At 34.4% G+C, this 26,153-nt stretch overlaps 1 protein-coding gene across 2 annotated transcripts in view; it reads right to left on the reverse strand.

The window, feature by feature from the left end:
• Positions 1 to 234: 234 nt before the first annotated feature.
• The window catches only part of LOC150103231 (protein NipSnap homolog 3A-like), a 147,923-nt gene continuing 122,004 nt past the window's right edge, over positions 235 to 26,153 (reverse strand). For both annotated transcript variants that reach the window (XM_090397645.1, XM_090397644.1), the window contains 2 exons: positions 25,476 to 25,555; positions 235 to 2,691 (listed from right to left, as the gene is read on the reverse strand). In XM_090397645.1, coding sequence (XP_090253771.1) covers positions 25,479 to 25,555 — 77 coding nt within the window. In that variant the 3' untranslated portion in view covers positions 235 to 2,691; positions 25,476 to 25,478. The remainder of the gene's footprint in view (positions 2,692 to 25,475; positions 25,556 to 26,153) is intronic.

A 26,153-nucleotide genomic window follows, 5' to 3' on the forward strand; every position in this document is an offset into this window, starting at 1 on the left:
TTACAATTGGATACAATATAAAGAGAATAATTTATTACAAAAGACCACACCAATCATGCAAAAAAAAAAAAAACAACATAAATTTTAATAATGCAAATTTAAAAATCAGTATAAGTAACAAATAAACACAATAAAATCCTTCCTTATTACAAATACTTATCTAGTTTTTAACAGTTCATGTCGACTAACAGCATATGTTTTTTTCTTGAAATGAATGGCGATAATGATGCCAAATTACCAGAATGTATGTATATATTTATTTTTTTTGATAATAATCCCACCTACATCAGACTGGAAATTAGTGCTTGAGGTTGGCTAAAAATGCATCTGTTTTTGACATGAGATTTCTTTTATTTAATCTATTTACAAACAATAAAATAACAGAATGATGTTTACATTATATCTCTTTCAACATTTATTCATACTAATTTATTAAACAAACGTTTTATATAAATGTGCATATCTGTAAATATTTAACAATCTCATTCCTAATACACAATAAGATTTTTTAAAGTCAAAATAATCTCTGTTTAGAAAAATATATGTTGTGTACATGTGTGTGTGTGTGTGTGTGTATAAAGTATATATATATAAACAATTGCAACCTTTAACAATATGATAATTTAAATATTTGCAATGTATAAATACATGCCATGTATTTGCATAATCAGTATATCACAATTTCATATAATTGCATATGGAAGACTTATTTTTCATTGCTAAATTTCATTAATATGAAATTTAAACATAATCTAACAGCAACCTTTATGTTTAGTTTAGACTAAACTGTTCTACCACTTTAATATTTAACAAAGATAAGTAAACACTAAATTGCTAACAGGTTACAGGTCAGTATTTGGCTTGGAATTCAAAATAGTCATCTCTGCAACTGATTACTTTGATAATGAACAAGCAAATGACAACTTTTAGCTTATCATCAATATGATAAGTTGCAAAGATGAGTTGGTTTGGAATATAAATGAAATAATAGGTTACTTAATAGGAAATAATAATAATAAAGTCTAGAGACTGTGTGATTTACTGTACTAATATGACTTAAGGTTATAAATCATATCTTAGACATAATTCACAAATCAGCATCTATAATTATTAGAAATGACAAAAAAGATCATTGCATGATTTAGTAATTCCAGTGCAAAGATGTCAAATATGTATAAGTAAAAAAGTTTAATAAAAAAATACTTCTGCTGTTACAAAAATGCTTACAAAGAAGACAGTCTGTTACCTATCTAAATTTTAAGTTACATTTTCAATTTTAAGTAACAAATAAGAGTTCCATTTTCTGAAACAAACAAATATTTATATTTGCATAAGCTTAATTATCTAACAAAGATACAGTTCAACTAAGCATTAACCCAAATTTTATATATTGTATTTATCATCTGCAGTGCAATTTGCATTGACATATGTAAAATGCAGGTAAGTAAACAAGTGTAAGGCCTTTCTAGCATAATTAATAATCATGGTACCAACCAAAGGGCTTAGATATCAACCATACTCTCCAGATGTCTATGATGATGAAATCACTGATAACCCTGGAGATTGATGCCTGCCAATCTTCAAAAAAGTTAGGGCTAAAACTTAGTTTCACAACTCACTATGGAAAATAAAATGCATTAAAGTTGTTTTTTTAAATATATAATTGGAGATGATTAGTTCAGTTCCTCTTCACATGCATTTTAAACTTTTAGAAGATAATATTAAAGGATGCTTGCAGCTGTGCAGCAACATTCATAATCCTAGATCTGCAGAAAACTTATAGGTTTAATTCCAAGGCTTAAATCTAACATATTTTAAGGACTTTTTTTTTTTTTTGGCCAATTCTAGATAAGGTAATTTCTTGGGCTCAGACTTATATGTGGGAAATATTATGACCTGCATTTAATTTAATCTTGATATCTTCCTGGGTACTGCTCCTACTGATAAGACCTCAACAAAGGGCAAAACCAGTCTCAGTAGTCACATTTCCTTTCAGACATTATGCAGTCACCACAACATTATGCAGACCTCAACAAAGGGCAAAACCAATTTCACTATTCACATTTCCTTTCAGACATTATGCAGCCACATCTGAAAGGAATTGTGTTTTGCATTATGGAATACTAAGGCTACTGATAAAAAGTCAGCCTCTATATATAAGTAACCTAGTTGTGAAGATACTTCACATGCAAACTTTGTTTGGTTACACTTGAATAAAGTATTAAAAAAAGAATTATTCAGGCATAGATGAGCAGAACTGGAATATAGGTGAGTGGAATGAAATTCATGTCAAAGCCTCTGGAACAGAAGTTTTGACATGAATAATATAATGATTTTTTTTTTTTTTTTTTTTTTTTTTTTTGTAAATTGCTTTAGTAATTCCATAATGCAAAGCACACTTCATTTTTGGATGTGTATATTGCTATGCATTATACACATCGTGAGGTACTTCACATGTAAACTTTGTTTCCTTATATTTGGGTAAAGTATTACACAAAAATTTAATTTTTTGTCAAGTATAATTACAACTTTCTTAAAGGATTAAATAAAAAAATAGCAATCTCAGTATGACTGAGTAACTCATCTTCAGTTATAAAGTCCTCAAAGAGGCTATATGTATCCTAGATAGATTCAAGGTATCATCATTTCGAGCTGAGCTATGAATGAATGTTACTCCAATCACAGTAATTTCTGAAACATACAGAAGTTGTTTAGGTCATCATGTCATACATTAAAATGACATAAGAAGTAACTTAATAACATCTTAAGTGATCATGTGAAGATACAGGCAGATTTAAGTTTTGTTGTTTTGTATATTTCAATTACTTTGTTCTCCCACCCAATAAATCTAACAAGAAAAATAATTCTCAGTGTTTACTGTTGAAAGTGTATTTTTCACTTGGTCAGACTATAATAAATTTAGTTTAATCCTTTATTCAAGTGTGTGCAAACAAAGTTTGTGCTTGAAAGTATCTTCAGGACTGGGGTAAAGTGGTACAACACCGGTCAACTCCTTGCAAAGGTGGAGCAAGCTACCAACACTCCTATCTCAGTATCTCCCATAATGCAAAACACATCTCCTTACGGATATGTATAATGTTATGCATTAAGAGACTAGTTTTGACCTTTATTGAGGTCTCTTCAGTGGGAGCCAGACCTAAGTGGAGATACCAAGGCAGAAGCATTAGCAAGGTCATCTCCTCCTATAGGAGCTGCCAAACGGTGTGCCACCGTTTTATTAAATTACTCTGGATTTAGAGAAAGATGTTGAAAGTTTATTTTTCACTTGGTCAGACTATAATAAATTTAGTTTAATCCTTTATCCAAGTGTGTGCAAACAAAGTTTACGCCTGAGTCTGGGTAGTGGCACTTCCCTTAATGCATAACATTATACATATCCGTAAGGAGATGTGTTTTGCATTATGGGAGATACTGAGATAGGAGTGTTGGTAGCTTGCTCCACCTTTGCAAGGAGTTGACCAGTGTTGTACCACTTTACCCCAGTCCTGAAGATACTTTCAGGCGCAAACTTTGTTTGCACACACTTGGATAAAGGATTAAACTAAATTTATTATAGTCTGACCAAGTGAAAAATAAACTTTCAACATCTTTCTCTAAATCCAGAGTAATTTAATAAAAAGGTGGCACACCGTTTGGCAGCTCCTATAGGAGGAGACTACTTTTTTTGTAATTTAGTTTGGTTTGGTGTTGTAATACTGTTAAAATAAGTTATGAATAACGTTCAACACCTCAGCTTGTCTATTAGAATATTCTTAGAAAAACAAGCAAGTAGGAAATAATCATAGGAAATTTTACATTATAGTCTCATAATATTAAAAAAAAAGTACATATCTTAAAATGAAGTGAAACAGAAAACTAAAGAAGAGTACAAAGGAATGACAACAAAATCATATTGGCACATCATTTGAGCAGCATATATACAATATATATATATGCTGCTCAATATATACAAATATGTATAAACATGCATGCATACTTAACTGATAAACTATGTTTCCATGTTCAAAATTACAAATATAAATATTAATCAAATGTAACTGTCAGATTTTTAGGGAAAGACAAAGTATACTATAATATTAATTAAAAAAACTTTAATTAATACTTCCTATATTTCGGTAATGTTACATTATCATCTTCAGGGAACATAAAAATAATGATATGTGCACTTATATTCGGGGTACTTCCGAAAAGCTAACAAAAATCCTAAAAAAATATGACAACTTGTTAAAAACCATATAAAAAATTGGCATCTCTTATCTGCTCCCCCAAGGATCAGCCACTTCCCCTGGACCTACCTGGAGTATACCAAGTCCCTTGTAGTTGCAAACTGTCTTACTATGGCCAAACAGGCAGGACAGCTAATATCAGGATATCTGAACATAAGGGTTATATCCATTTCCACTAATATAGCCACTCAGGACTTGCTGATCATGCTTTGAACATCAGCCACAAAATAAGCTGGAAGAAAGCCACTTTACTACACTACAGCAAGTATAAATATGAGAGATTATTCCTAGAATCAGCTCTAAAAAATTCCCCAAACTTCGACAAATTTGGATGCATGAGACTGCCCCAAATATGGTAAGCTTGCATTCTTAGAACATCATTCTAACAGCCAAGACTACTACCAATTTAGCCCATTAGGTGGCACCTTTTAGGATTCTAGGAACTGACTTCAGTTGTTGTCTTCAGCCATATCTGTTTAGTGTTAGTGCCTGTGTGCACATATCATTATTTATATGTTCCCTAAAGATGGTAATGCAACATTACCGAAATATAGGAAGTATTAATTAAAGTTTTTTAATTAATATTATAGTATACATAGTCTTTCCCTAAAAATCTGAAAAAGACTATGTATCACCAACGTATAAGTTTATCTAAAAGAATTAAATATAAATTCCATGTCATGAAAAATGACTTTACAAAATCAGACAAGGCTTAACCACCCAATGCTAAGGAAACAATTGTATTCATAAAAAAAGTTATTATTTATGAAAAGAATAATAAAAATGACTATTTTAATTGGAGTCTTTAGAAGTAGTGAAAGCTTTTATTATTATTATTATCTGACCTCCATGGAGTCAGAGATTCATCATGGGAGGTACACACTATTGCATACAGTGCTCATCCAACCATGCCTTAAACTGATTCAATGTGTCTACATTCACAACACACTCAGGCAATGCATTCCACTCACCAACCACTGTCCATGAACCTGCTCCCCACTCCTTTATTCACACCCTCCTTATACAGTTTCCAGCAATGGCCTCTTATTCTACTCCCTATTGCCTTCTATGGAAAGTCTCTTCCATGTCAATCTGATAACTCCTGACTAGCTTATATGTCTCAATCATATCTCCCCCCCCCCCTGTTCCACCTCTCGTTCTCTCAATCTGTCCTCATACTCCACATTCCAAAGACCACTGACCACTTTTGTGAATCTCCTCTGGACCCTTACCAACATATCCTCGTCACCATGAAAACCCACTGACCATTCTGTGCAATAATCCATATGAGGCCTGATCAAGGTCTTATACAATGGCATCATAACCTCTCTATTTCTGCATGGCAGGATCCTTTGCATCATTGCCATTATCCGATGTGATGTCTTCACAACTTGTGCAAAGTGACACATGAATTTCAGGTCCTTGTCCATTATCACTCCTAGATCTCTCATCTCCTCTACTTCCTTTAAAGTTTCCCCACCAAGTGTATACTCTGCATCCCATCGTTGCTTGCCAAATCTCAAAACTTGACACACTTTGCAACGCTGAACTGACAGTTCCACTTATTGCCCATTCATGCAATCTATTCAAGCCCACCTATAAAGACATAACATCTGCTTGATTATGCATTACTTTCCCCAATTTTGCATCATCTGCAGACAGCTGAATATCACTAGTTAAACCCATCCCAATATCATTAACATACAAATTGAACAACAACAATGGTCCCAAAACAGACCCCTGTGGTACACCACTAGTGACCTTCCTCTTTTGGGATACTGCACTCCCATATACAACTTTCTGATACCTATCTGAAACCAGTCACTGATCCAACTCAGTAGTCTGTTATTCAGTTCCATCTGTTTCGATTTATTTAACAGTTTATCGTGTGGCAGTCCATGAAAATCTTTTGCGAAATCCAAGTACACCACTGTATATGCATCTTCCCTGTCCGAGGTATTTGTCATCTTATTATAGTACGTAAGTTAGTAAAATATGATCTCCCTTTAACAAACCCATGCTGATGACCACAGAGAATACTGCTGTTATCAACCCAATTTTATGTCAGTGAGATTAGAAGCATCATCAAATTGGGGAAAAAAAAAAAAAGAAAAAAAATCCTTACATTTTTTTAAGGAAAAATTTGCCATTTTCTTTGGTTCTACCACCAAAAAGTACACTTTCTATAAGGTTAAACATTTATTGCTAATTTTTTTTTTTCTTTTCTTACCCTAGTGAAGAAAATAAAATAAGTGAATGAATAAAATAGTGAATAAAATTAGTGATGGATCCTTTTGTGGTGTAACTGCTTTGCTCTGTCTCACTTCATTAGGAAAGATCTAGGTTCAAACTGTAACTACAAAAAGATAATTTTTTTTAGTGGCTTTTCCAAATAAGGCAACATTAGCTAGTCTAATATGGATATGGAAATATCTCCTGCCACTGAAATTTTGGCTTTCTTTCTTTTGCAAAACAGGTCTAAGAACATCAAAAAATGTTGTGACCTAGGTAGTGAAGGATTAAAATAAAGGATTGAAAGATGATTCATAAATAAGTATAGAACCAGCTGTTTCAAAACTGATAATGGAAAAGAATATTGCTGACATATAATTCTTAAAGAAAAAGCATGTAAAATCTTCAGTCACAACAATTCAAGTATATATATATATATTTTAAAAACATAAATTTAATGACTAAAAACTGAGATAACTTATAAAGATTTTAATAAGAATAATACGACTAGTTTCGGCTTTTAACAGCCTTCCTCAGGTATTCTTGAAGGAAAAGAATAGTAATAAACATTGAAGTATCTAAACAAACTGGAAATTACAGGTAAAAATTGCCACACATAATTGATACATAAAAAACGTTGTATTTTTTCAAGTTGTTCTAACAGGCGTGCCATTGTTTATTGCAAGTGTGCGTGCAGGCTCACATGAACGCCAATACTGAATAACTGCAGCATGGCTATCTGGGATGTTATAACTCAAATTGTTGTTTAAGTGAACAGGGTTCAGCAGGATTTCCTTCGATTCTACAATTTTCCTCTCAAACTCATCATCACAGCGATGATGATTTAGTCTTATTAAAATCTTTATAAGTTATCTCAGTTTTTAGTCATTAAATCTATGTTTTTAAAATGTATCACAACAACCGATTATCACACACACACACACACACACACACACACATATTTAATATATATATATATTAAACTGAGAGGAGATAAAATTCATTATTTTTATAATCAAGAAAACAAGTCCACATAATGATACCAAAGTTTTGATAAAGAACATGTCTACATTTTAGCTATTTTAATGACGTTCCATCATTATTATGCTTGCAAAATACCAACTTTGCCAGGTACAGTAATTATGAGGCATGAAACTGAACTGGCAATATGTTAGTATTAATACTATGGATGGACTAAGGATTAGATCAACCCAAGAAACACTGCACTAGAGACCAAACATGGAACTTTTTCAATTCGCTTTAGATTTCCAATAAACAGGATAGTGGTCTCACACCAACTGAAATTTATCTACCACCTAAAGCCATTCACAAAGATCTATGCCAATGGCATAGATGTTTGTGAATGTGTTTAGGTAGATAGTTGGTTGGGGAGCAGGTACACTATCCAAGCTGAAACCTAACATTTGTAAAACTTTTTAATACACATTTGCATAATGAAAACAAAACGCTATCATACAGTTTTTTTTTTGTTTGTTTGTTATTTAAGGATGTTTATTGAAAAGGGTAACTACTTATGTAGCACTTGTTTTCACTATGAAATCTTTAGTTATTGTCAATATACAAATTCTGATTAGGAAAAAAAAAGATTTTTCACTATTCTCAGAATAATTATAAAAGCTGGAGACTTCAAAAGTTGTAATTCTTGACTACCAATTTATGAAAAGATGATCCCTGAACTTGCTATTCACTACCTAAATTGTGATTTTTGTCAAACCAAGCACTAGTTGGGTGATTAAGCTTGCTATTTGGTTTTAAAAATCTTTATAAAATTTACACTTAAATGATTATAAATAGTAACAGTTAAACTCTCTCTCTGTATATATATATATATATATACACACACACACACACACACACACACATATATATAAACTCTATACATTATAAACAGCATTAGAATTTGAAGTCCAGATGAAGTCAATCAACATTTTATATTTTGCAGGATATTGACTTCATCTGGACTTGAAATTCTAATGCTCTTTATAATGTATAGAGTTTATATGTGTGTGTGTGTGTGTGTGTGTGTGTGTGTGTGTGTGTGTGTGTGTGTGTGTGTGTGTGTGTAGAGAGAGATTAACTGTTACTATTTATAATCATTTAAGTGTAAATTTTATAAAGATTTTTGTCAAACCAAACTAGTGCTTGGTTTGACAAAAATCACAATTTAGGTAGTGAATAGCAAGTTCAGGGATCATCTTTTCATAAATTGGTAGTCAAGAATTACAACTTTGAAGTCTTCAGCTTTTATAGTTAATCTGAGAATAGTGAAAAATCTTTTTTTTTTCCTAATCAGAATTTGTATATTTATTTATTTAATTAATAAATCATATTGTGAAGCATAATATGCTATAAAACAAAGACAAACAGGAATTAAAGATTTGTTGCAACAACAAACTAAATACTGTTTTTAGATGGAGCAGATAAAACATTGCTCTCAAACATAATATGAATTTAAATCCAGCTGAGTAAAGTAAAGATAGTAGTGTTGCTTAACCCATTCAGGGTTAAGCAACACTACTATCTTAATTAACCCATTCAAAAATGATTATTCGATGCAGTTCTTGTAGCAATTTTTTTTTTTAAATTCGGATCTTTGTAAAAAATGTAAATTATGTATAAAATACTTACAGTATCATACACTCGGCCAGCACAGTATTGCTGATCTGGTTGGCCGAGCGGTTAGTGTATCCACTCTCCAGCCAAAAGGCTGCGGGTTTGAATCCCGCCGTGGATGTTTGTGATTGTCTATGAAAATACTAGTGGTGGTGGTGGGTAGCAGATGGCGTTGGTGTAAATGATGATGGTAGTTGCGGATTGTTGTAGTTCATGGATTGAGTGGTGGAGACAGTGCTGTAGAGTAGGTGCCCTCCCTCAATGAGTCTTTGGACTCCCTGGAGGGATCACGTAATAATAATAATCAATTTATTCTTATATTGATATACAGTTTCACAGCACTGCACTTTATTGTTACTACAGCAAAAAAATAATAAAAATTAAAATTAAAAAAATGCATAACACACTAGCTGTTAAATTAAATTTTTAAAGTAAGGAAATCTTTCAAAATCCATGTCAAAATATGAAAGATTACAATCTTTCATATTTGTACAACAAATTTTTTTTTTTGTTTCCTTTCCAGCAGTGTGTGACTTACTCATTTTCTCATGCTGATTTCAAATATGTTTTAAATTTTTTCCTATCATGTATAGTTCTGGAGAAACAAGTCTATACATTTTAACGATATTCACACTATTAATGATATCATACATGCAGAATAAAAGAAAAATCAATACCCTTACACTTTTCCATATCCTTTATCTTTTGACCATACTGTGAGCCTATTTTAAATCATCCAGCAAACTCTCCACATTGGCAAAATCTTAACCTGATTGTTAACTAGTAGGAGACCGATGCACTCAATTACTGATCATATTAGAATCACTATTTTCTGGTAATTAAATTATTCACAAAGAAGTCAAAAGGAAATTATGTTTTAATTTACATGGTTTCATGAAAGAAACTTTATTTCACTTCATCAGGAAATAGCACAAATAAATTAAAAAACTAAATCAAAGTCATAACAGCTAACATTTCTAGTGAAGAATATTTGAAAATGTTTGAATAATAGAAAGTTCGCATTCGCTGTTATGTGCTGGCTGCTGGTTCATGGGTTGCTGTATACTGCTGGATTTGATGTAAAATTATTATTATTATTTAAGCCTCCAAGGAGTCAAAAAGACTTATCGCAGGAGGTCCTTCCTAGGAAATACAGGTCTATCAAGACTCAACGTGGAAGGTTCCTCCCAAGAAACACAAGTCTATCATACCTTTCCTTAAACTCATGGACCGTTCTTCTCGCTCTCACCACTCTATCAGGCAATGCATTCCATGGTTCAACCATCCTCCATGCAAAGAAACCACTCCTCACCCCCTTGTTCACAGTTTCCTTTCGTAACTTCCAGGGATGTCCCCCTTGTCATCACTCCTTCCTGCTGTTCAACCAAGCGAAAGAACTCCCCAGTGTCAACCCTGTAACCACCTCTCAACAGTTTAAAAGTCTCAATCATATCAACTCTCCTTCTTCTATCCACCAAAATCTGCAGTCCACATTCCCTCAGCCGATCCTCATAACTAACATTGTACAGTCCTGAAACCATCTTTGTCATCCATCTTTGCCTTTCCACAGTTAATTTATCCCCTTCAAATCCTGGAGACCAAATCTGAGAACAATAGTCTAAGTGTGGTCTGATCAGGGTCTTATACTACAGAATGATAACTCTTTTATCTCTGCAGGTCAGCGTCCTTCTCATTATGCAGCACTCCTTTGTGTTACTTTCACCACCTTTGCAATATGTCCCCTAAACTTCAGGTTTCTATCAATCATCAAACCCAGATCTCTTGTCTCCCCTACTTCCTACAGTATATCTCCTTCAATAGAGCATGCAGCATCCCATAGATGTGTCCCAAACCTCAAGACTTTACATTTTGCTGCATTAAACTGACAACCCCTATTCATTTGCCCATTTGTCTAGCTTATTCAAATCCTCTTACATGACTACCACATCTGCACTATTACTAATAACCCTTCCCAGCTTCACATAATCTGCAAACAACTGAACATCCTCCTGCAATCCAATGACAATGTCATTGATATAAAGGTTAAACAATATAGCTCCCAGTACAGAGCCCTGTGGAACCCCACTTGTAACCATCTGCCTCCTTGAAACTGCCCCACCATACACGACTCTCTGATACCCATGGGACAGCCAATCCTGAATCCAGTTGACCAACCTGACATCCAAACCCATGTGCTACAACTTAAATATCAGCTTATCATGTGGCACTTTGTCAAATGCCTTTGCTAAATCCAAGAAAATGGCAGTGTATGCCTTTCCCTCATCTACTCTGCTCTTGTAACTTTATTCAAAACAAGAGTGCCCCCCTCACAAATCCATGTTGATTCTCACAGATAACATTACCCTCATTGCCCAATGTTGTATACGGTCCCTAACTAATTTCTCCAAGATCTTAACAACTACTGATGACACACAAACTGGCCTATAATTAGACATTTCCAGTCTGCTACTGCCCTTATGCAATGGCACTATCTTACCTTCCTTCCATTCCCTGGGCATCATTCCTGTAGGCAGACTTTCATTAAAAAGCCAAATCAAAGGAGCTGTCAGTTCTTTTGCAATTCTCTCAAAACAAATGGTGAAATACCATCCTGTCCCACAGCTTTACTGAGATCCAGAGTACTCAATATTTGGAACATGTTCTCCTCCTGCAGCTCTAAACCTCGACCAGCCCCATCCCTCTAGTATTAAAATTTACTCCTCCAGGATGAAATACACCAATAAAGTGTTCATTGAACAATTCCACTATGTCCTCTGCATCAGTCACTCTATGCCCATTTTTATCCCAAAATGTCATTCTTCCACAATCATTTCTCCTCCTACTGGCCACATAGCTAAAAAATTCTCTAGGATTTTCTTTGGATCTTAGGCCCAATCTCTTCTCATTTTCTAATTTTGCCTTCCTTACCATACTAGTCACTCTCCTGGCTTGTGTCTTATATTCTTCATGCATCTGCTCTTCACCTGTCTCCTTATATCTCTTTCATAGTCTCTTTTTCACATGCAGCTCCTGTTTAATATTGTTTGTCATCCACTTTACACCAAATTGTGTCCTCTTCTTCACTTGTGGAATACAGCTTACTATTGCTGCTAACAAATATTCCTTCACAATTTCCCAAGCACTAATGATATCCCCACCTTCCAATTTCTCCCTCCATGAAACTTCCCCAAGTTGATGTCTAAGACTACTGTAATCACCTACCTTATGATTCCACATATATTCCCATCTCTTTGATACTCCTGCATGTCTATTCATCTTCCAAGTCAAAACCACATGGTCACTCTCTCCAACTGGTGGGAGAGATCTCATCTCACTTATTATCAGCTCTTCTGATGCTATGACCAAATCCAAAACTCTTGAACTTCTTGTTACCTCTATTACATGTTGCCTAAGATATTTGTCCCTCAAGAATTCTAGAAATTCCATTCCCTTATTGCTACATGCATCTTCCTCTCCCCAATTTATACTGCTGTAGTTAATCTCCCATAACAATCATTCTTTTTGCACTTGCCAAGCTCATCTGTCTAAACATCTCCTGGTCCCCAACTTCTGTGCTCCTTGGTTTGTAGCAACACCCCACTAAATATCTCGTCTTGCCTATCTCTACCTCACACCATATGCTTTCAAAAAAATTAGTTTCACTGCTTTCCAAAGCCTCCACTCTTAGAGGACATAAGTCGTCACTTATCATAAGCAGTACTCCACCACCACGCTTTCCCTTTCTATCCTGGTGCAAAATGCTGTACCCTGCTACTTCTATTCTTGTTATTATATCCTCTTCTGTCAACCATGTCTCAGTGATCCCATTAATCTTTGGCCAGGCTGATGCTATCAGCGCCACCAATTCCTCTCCTTTATTCCAGATACTCCTGGCATTAGCATAAAGCATATAAATGCCATTGTTTCTATACCCAGCATTATCCGCTCTAGACTCCCTGGCGCAAAATGCTGTACCCTGCTACTTCTATTCCTGTTATTATATCCTCTTCTGTCAACCATGTCTCAGTGATCCCATTAATCTTTGGCCAGGCTGATGCTATCAGCACCACCAATTCCTCTCCTTTATTCCAGATACTCCTGGTTTTAGCATAAAGCATATAAATGCCATTGTTTCTATACCCAGCATTATCCGTTCTAGACTCCACTGGGCTCACCGCTACCTGATGTTGTCCCCCTTCTCCCAAGTGCCCTTTCCCACAAGAGCCCACCCCTGCTACCATTCACCTTGGGCATTCTAGTTTCCCTACATTGAACGCTGACTCGTTCAAAACAGCAATCTCTCCATATGCCTACGTCCTTCCTCATTCAAATGCAAGTGGTCTCTCACATACAATTCCTCTCTGTCCTCAAACGCTGTCCAAGCATCCACATATTCCAATCCTCTCTTCTAACACATTCTAGCTATTACGTTATTCAATATGGCTGCTCTTCTGCTCAGCTCATCACAATCATACCTAGGCAACAAGCAAACTATCTTTCCTCTCTGCGTCTTCTTTCGTACTACCTCAAGCAAGAATCTCATATCTCTCACTGCCCAATTTACATTACCTCTCAAGTCATTTGTTTCTACCATCACAATCAGCTCATCCACCCTTTCACCCCTTTTAATTGCCATAGCCACACTTTCTATTGTTCCTCCAGGCAAACACTCCTCACGCATCCTCTTCTACTGTTCCCATTCTCTCCTCTTCTACCATTCTCATAACTTTCTCTCATTTCCATCTCTTCTACTGTTCCTATTCTCTCCTCTTCTGTCATTCCCATAACTCTCTCTCATTCCCTCTCTTCCACTTATCCTATTCATCCTATTCTCTCCTCTTCCATCATTCTCATAACTCTCTCTCATTCCTTCTCTTCTACTGTTCTCATTCCTTCTCTTCTACTGTTCCCATTCTCTCCTCTTCTATCATTCCCATACCTCTCTCTCATTTCCTCTCTTCTACTGTTCCCATTCTCTACTCTTCTAGCATTCCCATATCTCTCTCTCATTCCCTGTCTTCTGCTGTTTCTATACTCTCCTATTCTATCATTCCCAAACCTCTCTCTCCTACTGCTTCTATACTCTCCTCTTCTATCATTCCCAAACCTCTCTCTCCTACTGCTTCTATACTCTCCTCTTCTATCATTCCCAAACCTCTCTCCTACTGCTTCTATACTCTCCTCTTCTATCATTCCCAAACCTCTCTCCTACTGCTTCTATTCTTTCATCTTCTATCATTCCCAAGACTTTCTCTCACTCCTACTCTGATTTGCCTTGAATTATTTCTATTCTATTATTTTATATATATTATTATTATTAACATTATATATTATTATATTATTCTATACTATTATTCTATTATTTCTTGTTTTTTTGTTACACTATAGAGGATACTTCATTTCAGCTGATTCTTTGAATGCTCTTAAGTAAAAGTGGTAATGAATGTGAAGCATTTCAGTTTATTGTCCTTACATTTAGATGTTTTGTATCTGTTGTGTTCTGTTGCCAGCTCTGTCCTGATCTGTGCTTTCTTTCATCCTCAATGTCCTTGAAACTTAAGCAATTCTAATGAATTGCTTAAGTTTCCCTGAATTTGCATTTCAGCATGCTCGGTCAATTTTACATCAAATCTGGTCTTCCTTAATCACAACACACTTGTATTTACCAGCAGTATACAGCAACCCATGAACCAGCAGCTAGCATAACAGTGAATGCGAGCTTTCCACTGTTCAAACATTTTGAAATATTCTTCACTACAAATGTTAGCTGTTATGACTTCACTTGTAGTTTTTTAATTTTTTTTTGTGCTATTTCCTGATGAAGTGAACCAAAGTTTTTTCATGAAACCATCCAACCAGAAAATACTAAACACTTCACATTCTATCCCTGTAACTACATCATCTGCTGAAAGTTGTTATTTGATCCTTTTCATTAAAATTGAAACATACTATTTGATTTTTAAGACCATGGATTTAATAAACATTTATACAAATTGTCTACTAGTTTTTCGCTAGCTGTAATACTAGCATAACCTTTCACATCTTGACAAAGCTAGCCAGTTACAGCTAGCAAAACTAGTAGACAATTTGTATAAATGTTTATTAAATTCATGGTCTTAAAAATCAAATAGTATGTTTCAATTTTAATTACATCATCTGCTGTTAGCCAAGTCTCACTCATACCTATAACTTTTGGGAAGATTGTCTTAACCAATGCCAACAACTCCTCCCTCTTGTTCCTGATACTTCTGGTATTAGTATATAGAAACTGCAGCATCCCTTTAAGCCCCCCACCCACTTTTACTTTCTGAATTGACTACCCATTCATTATTTTTACTCGAGAGACTAGATTTCTCACTTGGTCATTTTCACACTCACTCGGTTTATGGCTTCACACAAACTCACTTGTTTCCATCATAATTGCTTAAGTTTCCCTGAATTTGCATTTCAGCATGCTTGGTGAACAAAGCTCTAGACACCTAACACCAAAACCATTTAGATGCAATCCATCAGCATTGTACAAATCCTTCTTTCTATCAAACACAGACCACAAATCCTACATCATTCTTTCTGCACAATATACATATAGACTCATTGGCTATCAAAGCCCTCCTCCTCCTCAGTTCACTTTTATCATAGCATGGTAGGAGACTTACAATCATCTAACAACTACTTTACATCCTCTCTCATAGAATATTTCTTGCTTCTGAAATCATTTGTATCAACCAAGACAACCATTTCCTTCGACTTACCTTTTTGCATTTGGATGGCATGAAATTTTGCACCCTGAAAACATGATTTTGTCACACTTTCACTCCCCTGATCATTAAATCTCTGTACATAATTTTCTCCTTCACTGTTTTTTCTGGTTTGTTCAGTCAGTCTTTATTATTCCTTCTGCATGTCTGCTTTTTTCTTATTTGAGCTTTGCTTATTTTTTTGCGGATTATGCAATTTTTCAACTTTGTGCTTTGACCTATGAAGGATAACTTTCAGGTGCACAATTTCTTTATTAATGTCAATTTCATTCTCCTCTATTTCCACAGCCGCATGTTCGATCCTACAGTCGGTACTGTCCACTCTACTAATATTTGCAGTGTTCTCGTCACCTAACAGACACTCACTTTTGAGACACTTAATACATACTCTCTCTCTCTCTCTCTCCTGTTTCAATTTGCTTCTACATATCCTTTAATTTTCTCGACAAATACATTTCACACACACACGCACTGAATAAAATCCTGCAAATACAAATTGCTCGATGTGGTCTTTGCCGCCATTGTTCATCCATGCATTGGTGCCATGCTGACAAATAAAAAAAAGAAAAATATATATAACATTTACTTACAAACTAACTAGCTCAGTTAATTCCACACCCATTTAAAACAAAAACGACAATAAGTTAATCTAATATTCTCAAATTAAATACAAAAAAGTTATTTATACTTCAGGAGCGATAATTTCACTCTATGCACACAATACGCCACCTGGTGTGCAATTCTCATTAGTAAGACAAGACACGGCTGACAGAAGAAGAAGATGATGATATACAGTTGATCCTTGAACAATGCAGGAGTTAGGGGTGCAACCCCCCCCCCCCTGCGCAGTCTAAAATCCGTATACCTAGCTTAGCTAATAATAGCCTATTGTTAACCAGAAACCTTACAAATAACATAAACAGTCGATTAACATACATTTTGTATATTATGTGTATTATACGCTGTATTCTTCGAATAAAGTAAGCTAAAGAAAAGAAAATGTTATTAAGAAAATCATAAGGAAGGGAAAATACATTTATAGTACTGTATTAATCGATACTGTAAATTTACGTTGTCTGTTTATAAGATGTGTTGTCTGTTAGTACCTATATCAATATTGTCTTATATGATACAAAACACTGTAGATGTTATATCTATAAAATGTAAAGATAATGTAAAAAGGAAATGCATTTATTTACGTGTATAACAATTCATAATTCATGCACTAATAATGAAGAAGCAGCAATATGATTACTTCACGGTAGCCTAGCCTATACACTAATGAATCATTATAAAATTTTTATTTTATGATAACAGGGGCATGCCAGTAGTGTCCGGTGCCTGTGTGCAAAAGTTTAGTTGGCGCCCCTATACCCCCCCCCTATAAAAAATCACTTTATAAAAACATATCAGTGAGTAAAAATGAAATATGAAATATATTAATTATAAGTTTATTGAACAAAAAGCAGAAATTACAAAAAAAATGTATAAAAAACAATAAACATACAAGAAGGGTACAAAAACAAAAACAACAAAAATAAGTTGGAAAAAAATAAAGTAATTTATGTTATTTGGTAAGAAAATCATTTGTGAATTGCTCCTTATACAGTTTTGCGTAAATTAACAGATAAACTTACAGTTTTATAAAAACAAAAATATTAAATATTTTTTGGTACAAAATTAAACTAACTATATTTTATTTGGCAAGAAAATCACTTTGTCATTTGTACTTTGTATAGGTATAAATAAGAAACAGATAAATTTACAAGTATATAAAATAGGAACATATTAAACATTATTGGGTGAAGAAATAGGTAAAGAAATATTTAAACAGAAAGAAAAATCACTTAGTGAATTGAACTTTTTTAGTTTTCATTAATGAAAATTCTTGAATAATATCATGTATATCAAGTTGATTCAAAATATCTGATTCTATTGATATAATGGCAAGATTTGAAAGTCTGTCTTGTACCATTGTGGAGCACAAGTAGTTTTAATAATTTTAAGTTTAGAAAAGGACCGTTCAGCAGATGCTACAGATACTGGTAATGACAAAAAGAATCCAAAGAGCAATTGTAAAGTTTGGATAAACTGTGATTAAGTCGTTTGAATAAATATACTGAATTATCTGATATATATCGTTTTTAAAATTAGAAATAAATGGGTGACAGTGTAAAATTTCTTCGCATAAATCGTCTGCATCAATGTTTGAATGATTCTCATGTGTTAATTTTTGTATATTATACAAAATATATTAACTTTTTACAATAAGATAATAAATATTCTTTATTTTGTGAAGTACTTAACAAATACAAAAACTGAAATGAATTCATATGTTCTTTTAATAAAGTAAATCTTTCCTGCAAAGATTCTAATGTTGGATCTATTACGCAGAGAAAAAAAAATTTACTCTAAATGAAATTTCAGGATCTACTATATTTTCATTTTCATAATCAAATTGTGTTGTCTTTTTACATTGCCTTAGTGGTCTACTACTACAAAATACAGATTTTCTCCTCGCCTGAAATCTTTGGTGCCTTTACTATCCTGCCACCTGTGTGTGTCACACATATTGCTGGCACGCCCTTTTATGCTAATTAATAAGTTAATTTTATGCAGTTATGATTTAATACTGCATCTTTGAATTTGCTTACATTTCTCTCGACTGTAAATGGCACCATGTACTGTCTGTAAGTGTTTGTGTGTGTGTGTAAGTTTTGATAAATTTTAACTTTTTATAATAGATTTGTGTATATTTTATGGTTAGTAAATGATAAAATAGACTAGTATCTACATATATTTTATGCATTCATGACATACCTAACTTTTCGTAATTTTTTCGATATTTCTAGGCTACGCAGTTCATCTGAAAGTGTTTTCAAATTGTTGCAAATTCCTAACAAATTTTGCAATATATTTATTTAAAAAAATTCACGTATAAGTGTAACGGTGCAGTTCAAACCCATTTAGTGGGATAGGATATAAAAAATATGGTGTGTTCAGGGAGGATAGAGAGAAAAGAATGGGGGGGAGGTGTATTATTGATGATAGCCGATGAAATGCAACCATAGAGAACATAAGTTCAACTGGAGGATAGTGAAAATAGCACAACTCAGATCATCCAGTGTGAGTTAGGGGCCAGCAGAACAAAATATACAGCTTGATGCTTATATAGACCAGGGGATGTAAAGGATGATGGGGATAGTGTGCAACAGCAAATAAGCTCAATGAGTGGAAGGCAGGTAATTATTATGGGGGACTTCAACTATGGGAACATAGATTGAGAGGAGGAGAGTACACATGGGTGGAAGGAAATGGAATTTATGCAATTACTAAGGAATAATTACCTGAGGCAACATGTGATGGAATGTACTACGGGTTTGAGATTTCTAGATCTAGTAAATGCATCAGAGAATCTGTCTATAACCAATATGACCACATTGCGACCAACTGGTGAGAGTGATTATATGGTCTTAACCTGGGAGGTGGCTAAGTGTGTGGAATTTTTAGTTAAGAAAGGGAGGGAGTATATGTGAAATTACAAGGCTGGTAAGTATGACAAGCTTAGAGGATAACTTGGATCAGTGCCATGGCATGTGAAACTGCATGGGCTGAGTGTTGATAGTGCATGGAAAGTGGGGTAAAGAAGTATTTGAAGGAAGTAATAGCAGAGTACATATACCTAGAATCAGGAGAATAAATCAAGTGGGAGTTAAATGGATGAATACCCTCATTAAGCAGAAGCTACAAAAAAAAAAAAATTTTTTTTTAAATTATGAAGGGAATTCAAGGAGAAAGGTGACCAGCAGGCACATGAGTAGTAAAGCACAGGCCAGAAAGGTAACCAGTGTGGTAAGAAAGACAAAAGCAGAGTAAGAAAGGAAATTAGCAGTGCAGGCCAAAGATAACCCCAAAAATTTCTTTTGGTATGTTGAAAGTAAAAGGAAGAATGATTATGACAGAATGATTTAGCGAATGACAGGTAAGGAGGTAACTGAATCAGTCAAAATAGCAGAATTACTAAGTGAACACTTTGCAAGAGTATATATTCAGGTATATATTGCAGTAACAAGAGAGGCATAGGCTTATATAGAAACTAAGGTAAAGGAACTGGAGGCACAAAGCATATTACAGAATCTTGATGTAAATACAGCTATGGGATTAGATGGTATACGAGCTTGAGTTTTATAAGAAGGTATTAGGGAATTGGCAGGGCCTTTGACCACACATTGTTCAATCTATGTCTCGGCTCTGGGTTAGTACCAAGGATGTGGAAAGAGGGGAAAATAGTTCCACTGCATAAAGGAGGCTTCAAGACTAAAGTAGCAAATTACTACTGACCAATCAGCATATCAGGAGTCATAGCGAAGGTACTGGAGAAGCTGGTCAAGAGAAAAATACAGAAAAATAAACAGAAATGGGATACCATATGGGGGGGGGAAACAAGATGGTTTTATGAAGTGTGGGTCATGACTTGAATGACTTGCATACATTTTATAATACAGTGACAGCTGAGTTGGATAAAGGTAATGGGTTTACACTGATATTGCTGGATTTTGCAAAACCTTTTGACAGGAATTCTAATCAGTAAATTGCAGCACATGGAGATGGATATACAGTTGGTGAAATGGATAAGTGGGCAGTTGATGGTGAGATACTAAACTGTAGTTTATGCAGGGGGGGGTAGAGTCCAGTGGAAGGCCTGAGACTTGTGGCATGCCACAGGGCTCTGTTCTTGGGCTGCTACCATTTAATTTGTACATTAAGAATACATGATCTGAGAGGAACTATTCAGTTGTTTACTGATGATGCAAAATTAGGTAGAGCAATAGTTAATACAGATGATGTTAAAATTTTGCAGGATGATCTGGCTAGACTAGAAGTCTGGGAAAAGGAAGATGGATATCAGTTTAATGTGGCAAAGTGTAATGTTATGCATTTTGGGGTGAAAAGATTACCAGCTGTGTACCACATTAATGAAACTGTACTCCTGGAAATTGAGGATCAGAGAGGAAGTTTAGTGGATAGGGAGTTAAAGTTTATAGTGTAGAGGTATCCCTTGCTCGATGCAGTTTCGCTTAACGCTGCGAAATTAATTGCGATAATCCCTTGTTAGATCCTGAATGGAGAGCTTTACAAGTAAATTCTTTATTCAGGATTTAACATGATAACTACTACTAATTAAGGAGATATCTGCACATCAGCTAATAATTATGAAGTATTATTTTATGTTATGTAATAACGTGTAGTCCACGTGTGCCATATAGTGAGAGTTATTGTTAGGTTATTTGTAATTCCCAAGTAAGCTGTCTAGTACATTGCGAAATTCTGAGAAAAATTATAAGTAGTAATCCAGAATAATCGCTTATAATCTGTACGAGTCGAGCATAGCGATGGAAGCTATACCTACGCAGAAAATGACATCAGAGCAGCTATCTAGAATAATGTAACCTGACAAGTTAGGGAGAGTGTAGGATCACCCAAAGGGCATGAACGATGGGGTTCGTGGGTAAAAACCACATCGAATAGAGGGCGCCCGAATAGGGCGAATAAAAGACGAAGCACGCTGTTTTAGGAGGCTTTTTTGACCTTTTGATCTTCAGTTACGGGATTCGAGTTTTAGGGGGAGTTGGTCAGAGGATTCGTGAGAGAGCGGTGGGCCGACTACGGTAATGACGGACGGCAGGTTCTTTTCTTGAGAATGCTTGAAGATTTTCAAGCAGAGCTGATCGTGATACGACGGCCTATGTGGAATTGAGCCTTAGCAGAATGTCCCATTGGAGAAAGTTTCCTGCGGAGCGGTAGACAGCACGCAACAGTCGGAAATGATTAGAAGAAAAAGTGTAGTGCATTGAAAGGTGCAAAGACGGCTGAAGAATAAGCGATAAGGTAATCCAGACCTACATGAGATGGCGGCATGAAATCTGAAAAGATCCGGTAATGTAAGAGTTTTCGTTCTATGCTAAAATTCGTTTAGAAGAACAAGAAATTTGTGTGCATTGTAACTAAAGGACACTAGTAGTTACAATGCACACAAATTTCTTGTTCTTTTGACTGAAATTGAGAATTTGACTGAATTAATTAAGCCCTTGTGGAACAAAGAAGAGTGTAAATCACAATTTAACACCCTTTATATATGCAGCAAGAGTTTTAATTAACGCGCCTTTAAATCTAGCAAAATTCCACCAAATACAACATCATTGCTACAACCCACAGACATGGGTGTCATTGCAACTTTCAAAGCCTATTTTCTTAAAAAGACATTCTCAAAGGCAGTAGAAACAACGGGAGAAAATGCAAATAGGTTCCAAGAATTTTGAAAAAAATTAACATTAAACATGCAATTGAAAACATTCATAATTTGTGGGAGCAAATGTCTTCTAGCTGCATAAGAGAGCTGTTTAGAAAAACCTTTTGCAGAATGCACTGACTTAGGTGGTTTTCAAAATCCTGTGAATAACGTGGTTGAAGAAATTGTTGCAATTGGTGAAGACCTTGGTTTTGATGGTGTTGATGCAGATGATGTTAAAGAATTATTGGATTCAAATTCAAAAGATTTCAGTATCTTCCTGAAACCTAACAACAACGCACATATGAAGACAACAAACAAATGGAACTCGAAGGAGATAAAAATTTGTGTTCCAAAGGAGATAGCAATCAAAAACTTGGATGGAATATTTCGAAGTTTTAGAATCGCTTAAGCAGCAAGTAATGAATATGGATCCATATGTTAATTGAGGAATGCTTGTTTGCCGAGTCTAGAGAATCATTTTGCTAGTTATCATAGAATTTATGCTGATAGGAAAAAACTAAAACTGATCAAAGGACTCGTGATAACTTTTTTTTGATAAAAAAAATTGCAGTAACTAATGTAGCTACAAGCATTTATTAAATATTTACTAGGCGTTAGCTTTTCTTTTTTTACTTTGCATTCATTTTTTATCTTTCCTAAAAGAGTACCATATAAAACGAATTATTAAAACAGTAATCGATCATAGACGAATTGTAATTTTTAGCATTGATTATTATATTTGATTAATGCTATTTTGATATACGTCTTTTAGATCCTTGGTAAGACCCCATCTTGACTACTGCATACAGATCTGGTCACCTGGGGATGAAGAAAAGATGGAGAGGATCCAGAGGAGAGTGACCAAGATGGTATCAGGTCCATGGAATGAATCTTATGAGGACAGGTTGAAGATTTGTGTCTTACAGAAATTTGTTGAGGTGAAAAGGGGTGATATGATTGAGACATATAAATTACTGAAAGGTTTTTACACGATCAATACAGAAGAAAAGTTTCAGAACAAGTCTTGGGCAGGAGAACTAGGGGCCATCCTTGGAAACTGAGCAAGAGTGTAGTTAGCAGGGGTGTCAGGACTAAACTTTTTGCTTGGAGAGTGGTGAATGAGCAGAATAGGTGGCCATAATCTGTTGTGGGTGCCTTGACTGTGAATGTACTCATCGCCATGGCAACATGGTGCTTCCAGTGATGAAAAACCGGAGCTAAGCTTCTCTGATATTTGTAATTAGCAGGTCATATGAAGCACTTGGTTAACTGAGGTTCAAATAATACAGAGTTCACTGTATACCATATAAATCACAAAATTTACCAAACAGGATAATTTTCTTTCATTTGGGACAGTGCATTAAAACAATCCATAAAAATTCAGTATAATGCAGAACAGGGTGATCCACTTAATTAGATTATTTCTATCCCACAGAAATTCTGTGTATTTCCATGTATTTCTAAGATTTTTTTTTTATGCATTCTTTTCAATATATTTATATAGGAGCTAATCGATATAGCATGCCGACATTATTCATCCACTCTCCTCTAAGCATGCAAAAACTCATGCAACTGCTGGTAATCATCCACTTGTAAGAAATGTATTTCAAACTTAACAAACCAACTTCACAACCTCTTTCATTTTACTTACTTCTGCTCTTTGGAACAGCCTTCTTCACAATGTTTTCTCTAATTACCATGACTTCAATCTATCACATCAACAAAGTTCCTTCATGCTCCTTTACTTGCATACAAATGGCGCTGTTGGATACAGGTACTTATACAGCACAGTTTCGATATAAAGCGGTCTACAAATTGTAGTAACCCTTTATCTTTTCATATGTTTTTCAGCGCGTGAGTTAAAAATCAAATTTTATCTTCGTTAAATTTGCATCTGCCCGTATCTCGCATGTAGTTATAAGTAGCGAATTCATATTAGGGGAAATATCCTTTAGCACGCATGTACATCAACTGTTTACCGTGTAAAGTGTTTATTGTTGAAAATTGTCTTTGTTTTCTGCCAGGAAAGTGCATTAAAAATCATAAGTGTGTTAATCTCAAGCTGAGCACTTAATTTTCTGGTAAGTTACATACATAATTAATATGCAATGCTTTTTTATGTAAAACATTTATTTTTACAGTAATGGTCACAAACTGCAATGAAAGGGGAAAAACCAACATGGAAAAGAAAATTCATTTCTCTCGAAAAAAATTAAAATCATGGATTGGTTGAAAAATGGAGAAAAATCAGGAGTTGTTGCAGGGACTTTGAATTTAAATGATTCAACAATTTGAACAATCAAGCAAAATGAACATAAAATCTAAGAAAGTGTTATTGCTGGGTCAATGGTAAGTGCAAAGCGCGTTGTTTTTGTATGCGATATTCTAATGGAAAAAATGGAGAAATCGTTAATGATTTGGAATCCAAATCATTAAAGTGCAATCTTCTATCCAAATTTTGGATAGAAGATTGCACTAAAAAGAAAATTCCTTTGGATGGAAATCTTATTAAACAAAAAGGCTCTCAAAATTTATAAACATTTATACTGCAGACCAGGTGTTCAATGCGGATGAATCTGGGTTATATTGGAAAAAAATGCAAAAACACACCTATATTTCCAAAAATGAAAGATCAGCTCCTGGATTCAAAGTTTCCAAATATAGAATTACTCTACTGTTTAGTAGTAATGCATCAGGTGATTACATGACAAAACCAATGTTTATTAACCGATTCTCAAATCCTCGTGCTATGAAAGATTAAAATATGCAGTTTATTTTATTTTGCCTAAAACATTTATGCATTATGTGCAATGAAGTTTATGTACAATTTGTAATTTTTATAATTTTATGGTATGTATTTGTTTCATAGTTTATATATTTTCATAACTAACATGAATTACCAGAATTAAATAAAAATATTTTTTGTTGGATATGTCATTGTTGTTTATATAATTTAAAAAAAAAAAAAGATTTTGGAACATAACCCTACTTTTTCTATGTGATCTGAGTCTCACATAACGCATTTCTATGGAACCTATCATCCGCGTTATACGAGGGTTACCTGTATACTAGGTTTTCTGGCTTCTCAAGTGCACAATTATGACAAATTATTTATGAATTAAAATAGCTAACAGTGGTACAATGGCACAGACTAATATTTAACTTAATGATACTCTGTATACAAAGGTGGAATGGGATACTTAGTGGCAATTAAAATCATTTAATTTGTCATGATGGAATAATAACAATGATTAACTCAATTTTATACAAAACATAATATATGAAATAATGAAATTTTCATAACTGACTTACATATTACTGAAGAGGTGAAAATTTGGCTGGAATTAGTCCTTTACTATTCGCATAAAGCACTTCATGATAAAATGCATGTACTAGATATATGAAAATAAAAAGCAACTGTGTTAATAAATTTTTTTTAAAACAAATCAATTTCAAAATTATTATTGTTATTATAATTAACATCAGACTTTTACGAAGGCAAAAGACTCGTCACAGGAAGCACACACCATTACACACACAAAGCCCATCAAATGGTGCTTTAAACTCATTCAATGTATCTACATTCACCATAAGGTCAGGCAATGTATTCCATTCCATGCAACAAACCTTATGTCTGTGTTCATTCCCTCCTCATACAACTTCCAGGGAAATGACCTCCTTATTCTAATCTATTCTGCCCATTCTATGAAAAATTTCTTCCACATTGACCCAGTACCAACTCCTTACCAATTTAAATGTATCAATCACATCCCTCTCTTTCGTCTATTCACAAGGGTTTGCAAACTGCATTCTCTCAATCTGTCTTCATATTCCACATCCCAAAGACCAGTTACCACCTTAGTCTTCTTGGGACCCAGAATGACTTCAATCATAACAAGGGGTGGGCAACTTATTTTTCATAGTGACCACAAATGGTGGAAAATGAAAGCAACATTAGTCACATTATGTAAAACTAAAAAATAAAATAAA

The sequence above is a fragment of the Typopeltis vanoorti genome, chromosome 9, assembly GCF_054136105.1.
Source record: "Typopeltis vanoorti isolate ZY-2024b chromosome 9, IOZ_Tvanoo_1.0, whole genome shotgun sequence".
Taxonomy (NCBI): domain Eukaryota; kingdom Metazoa; phylum Arthropoda; class Arachnida; order Uropygi; family Thelyphonidae; genus Typopeltis; species Typopeltis vanoorti.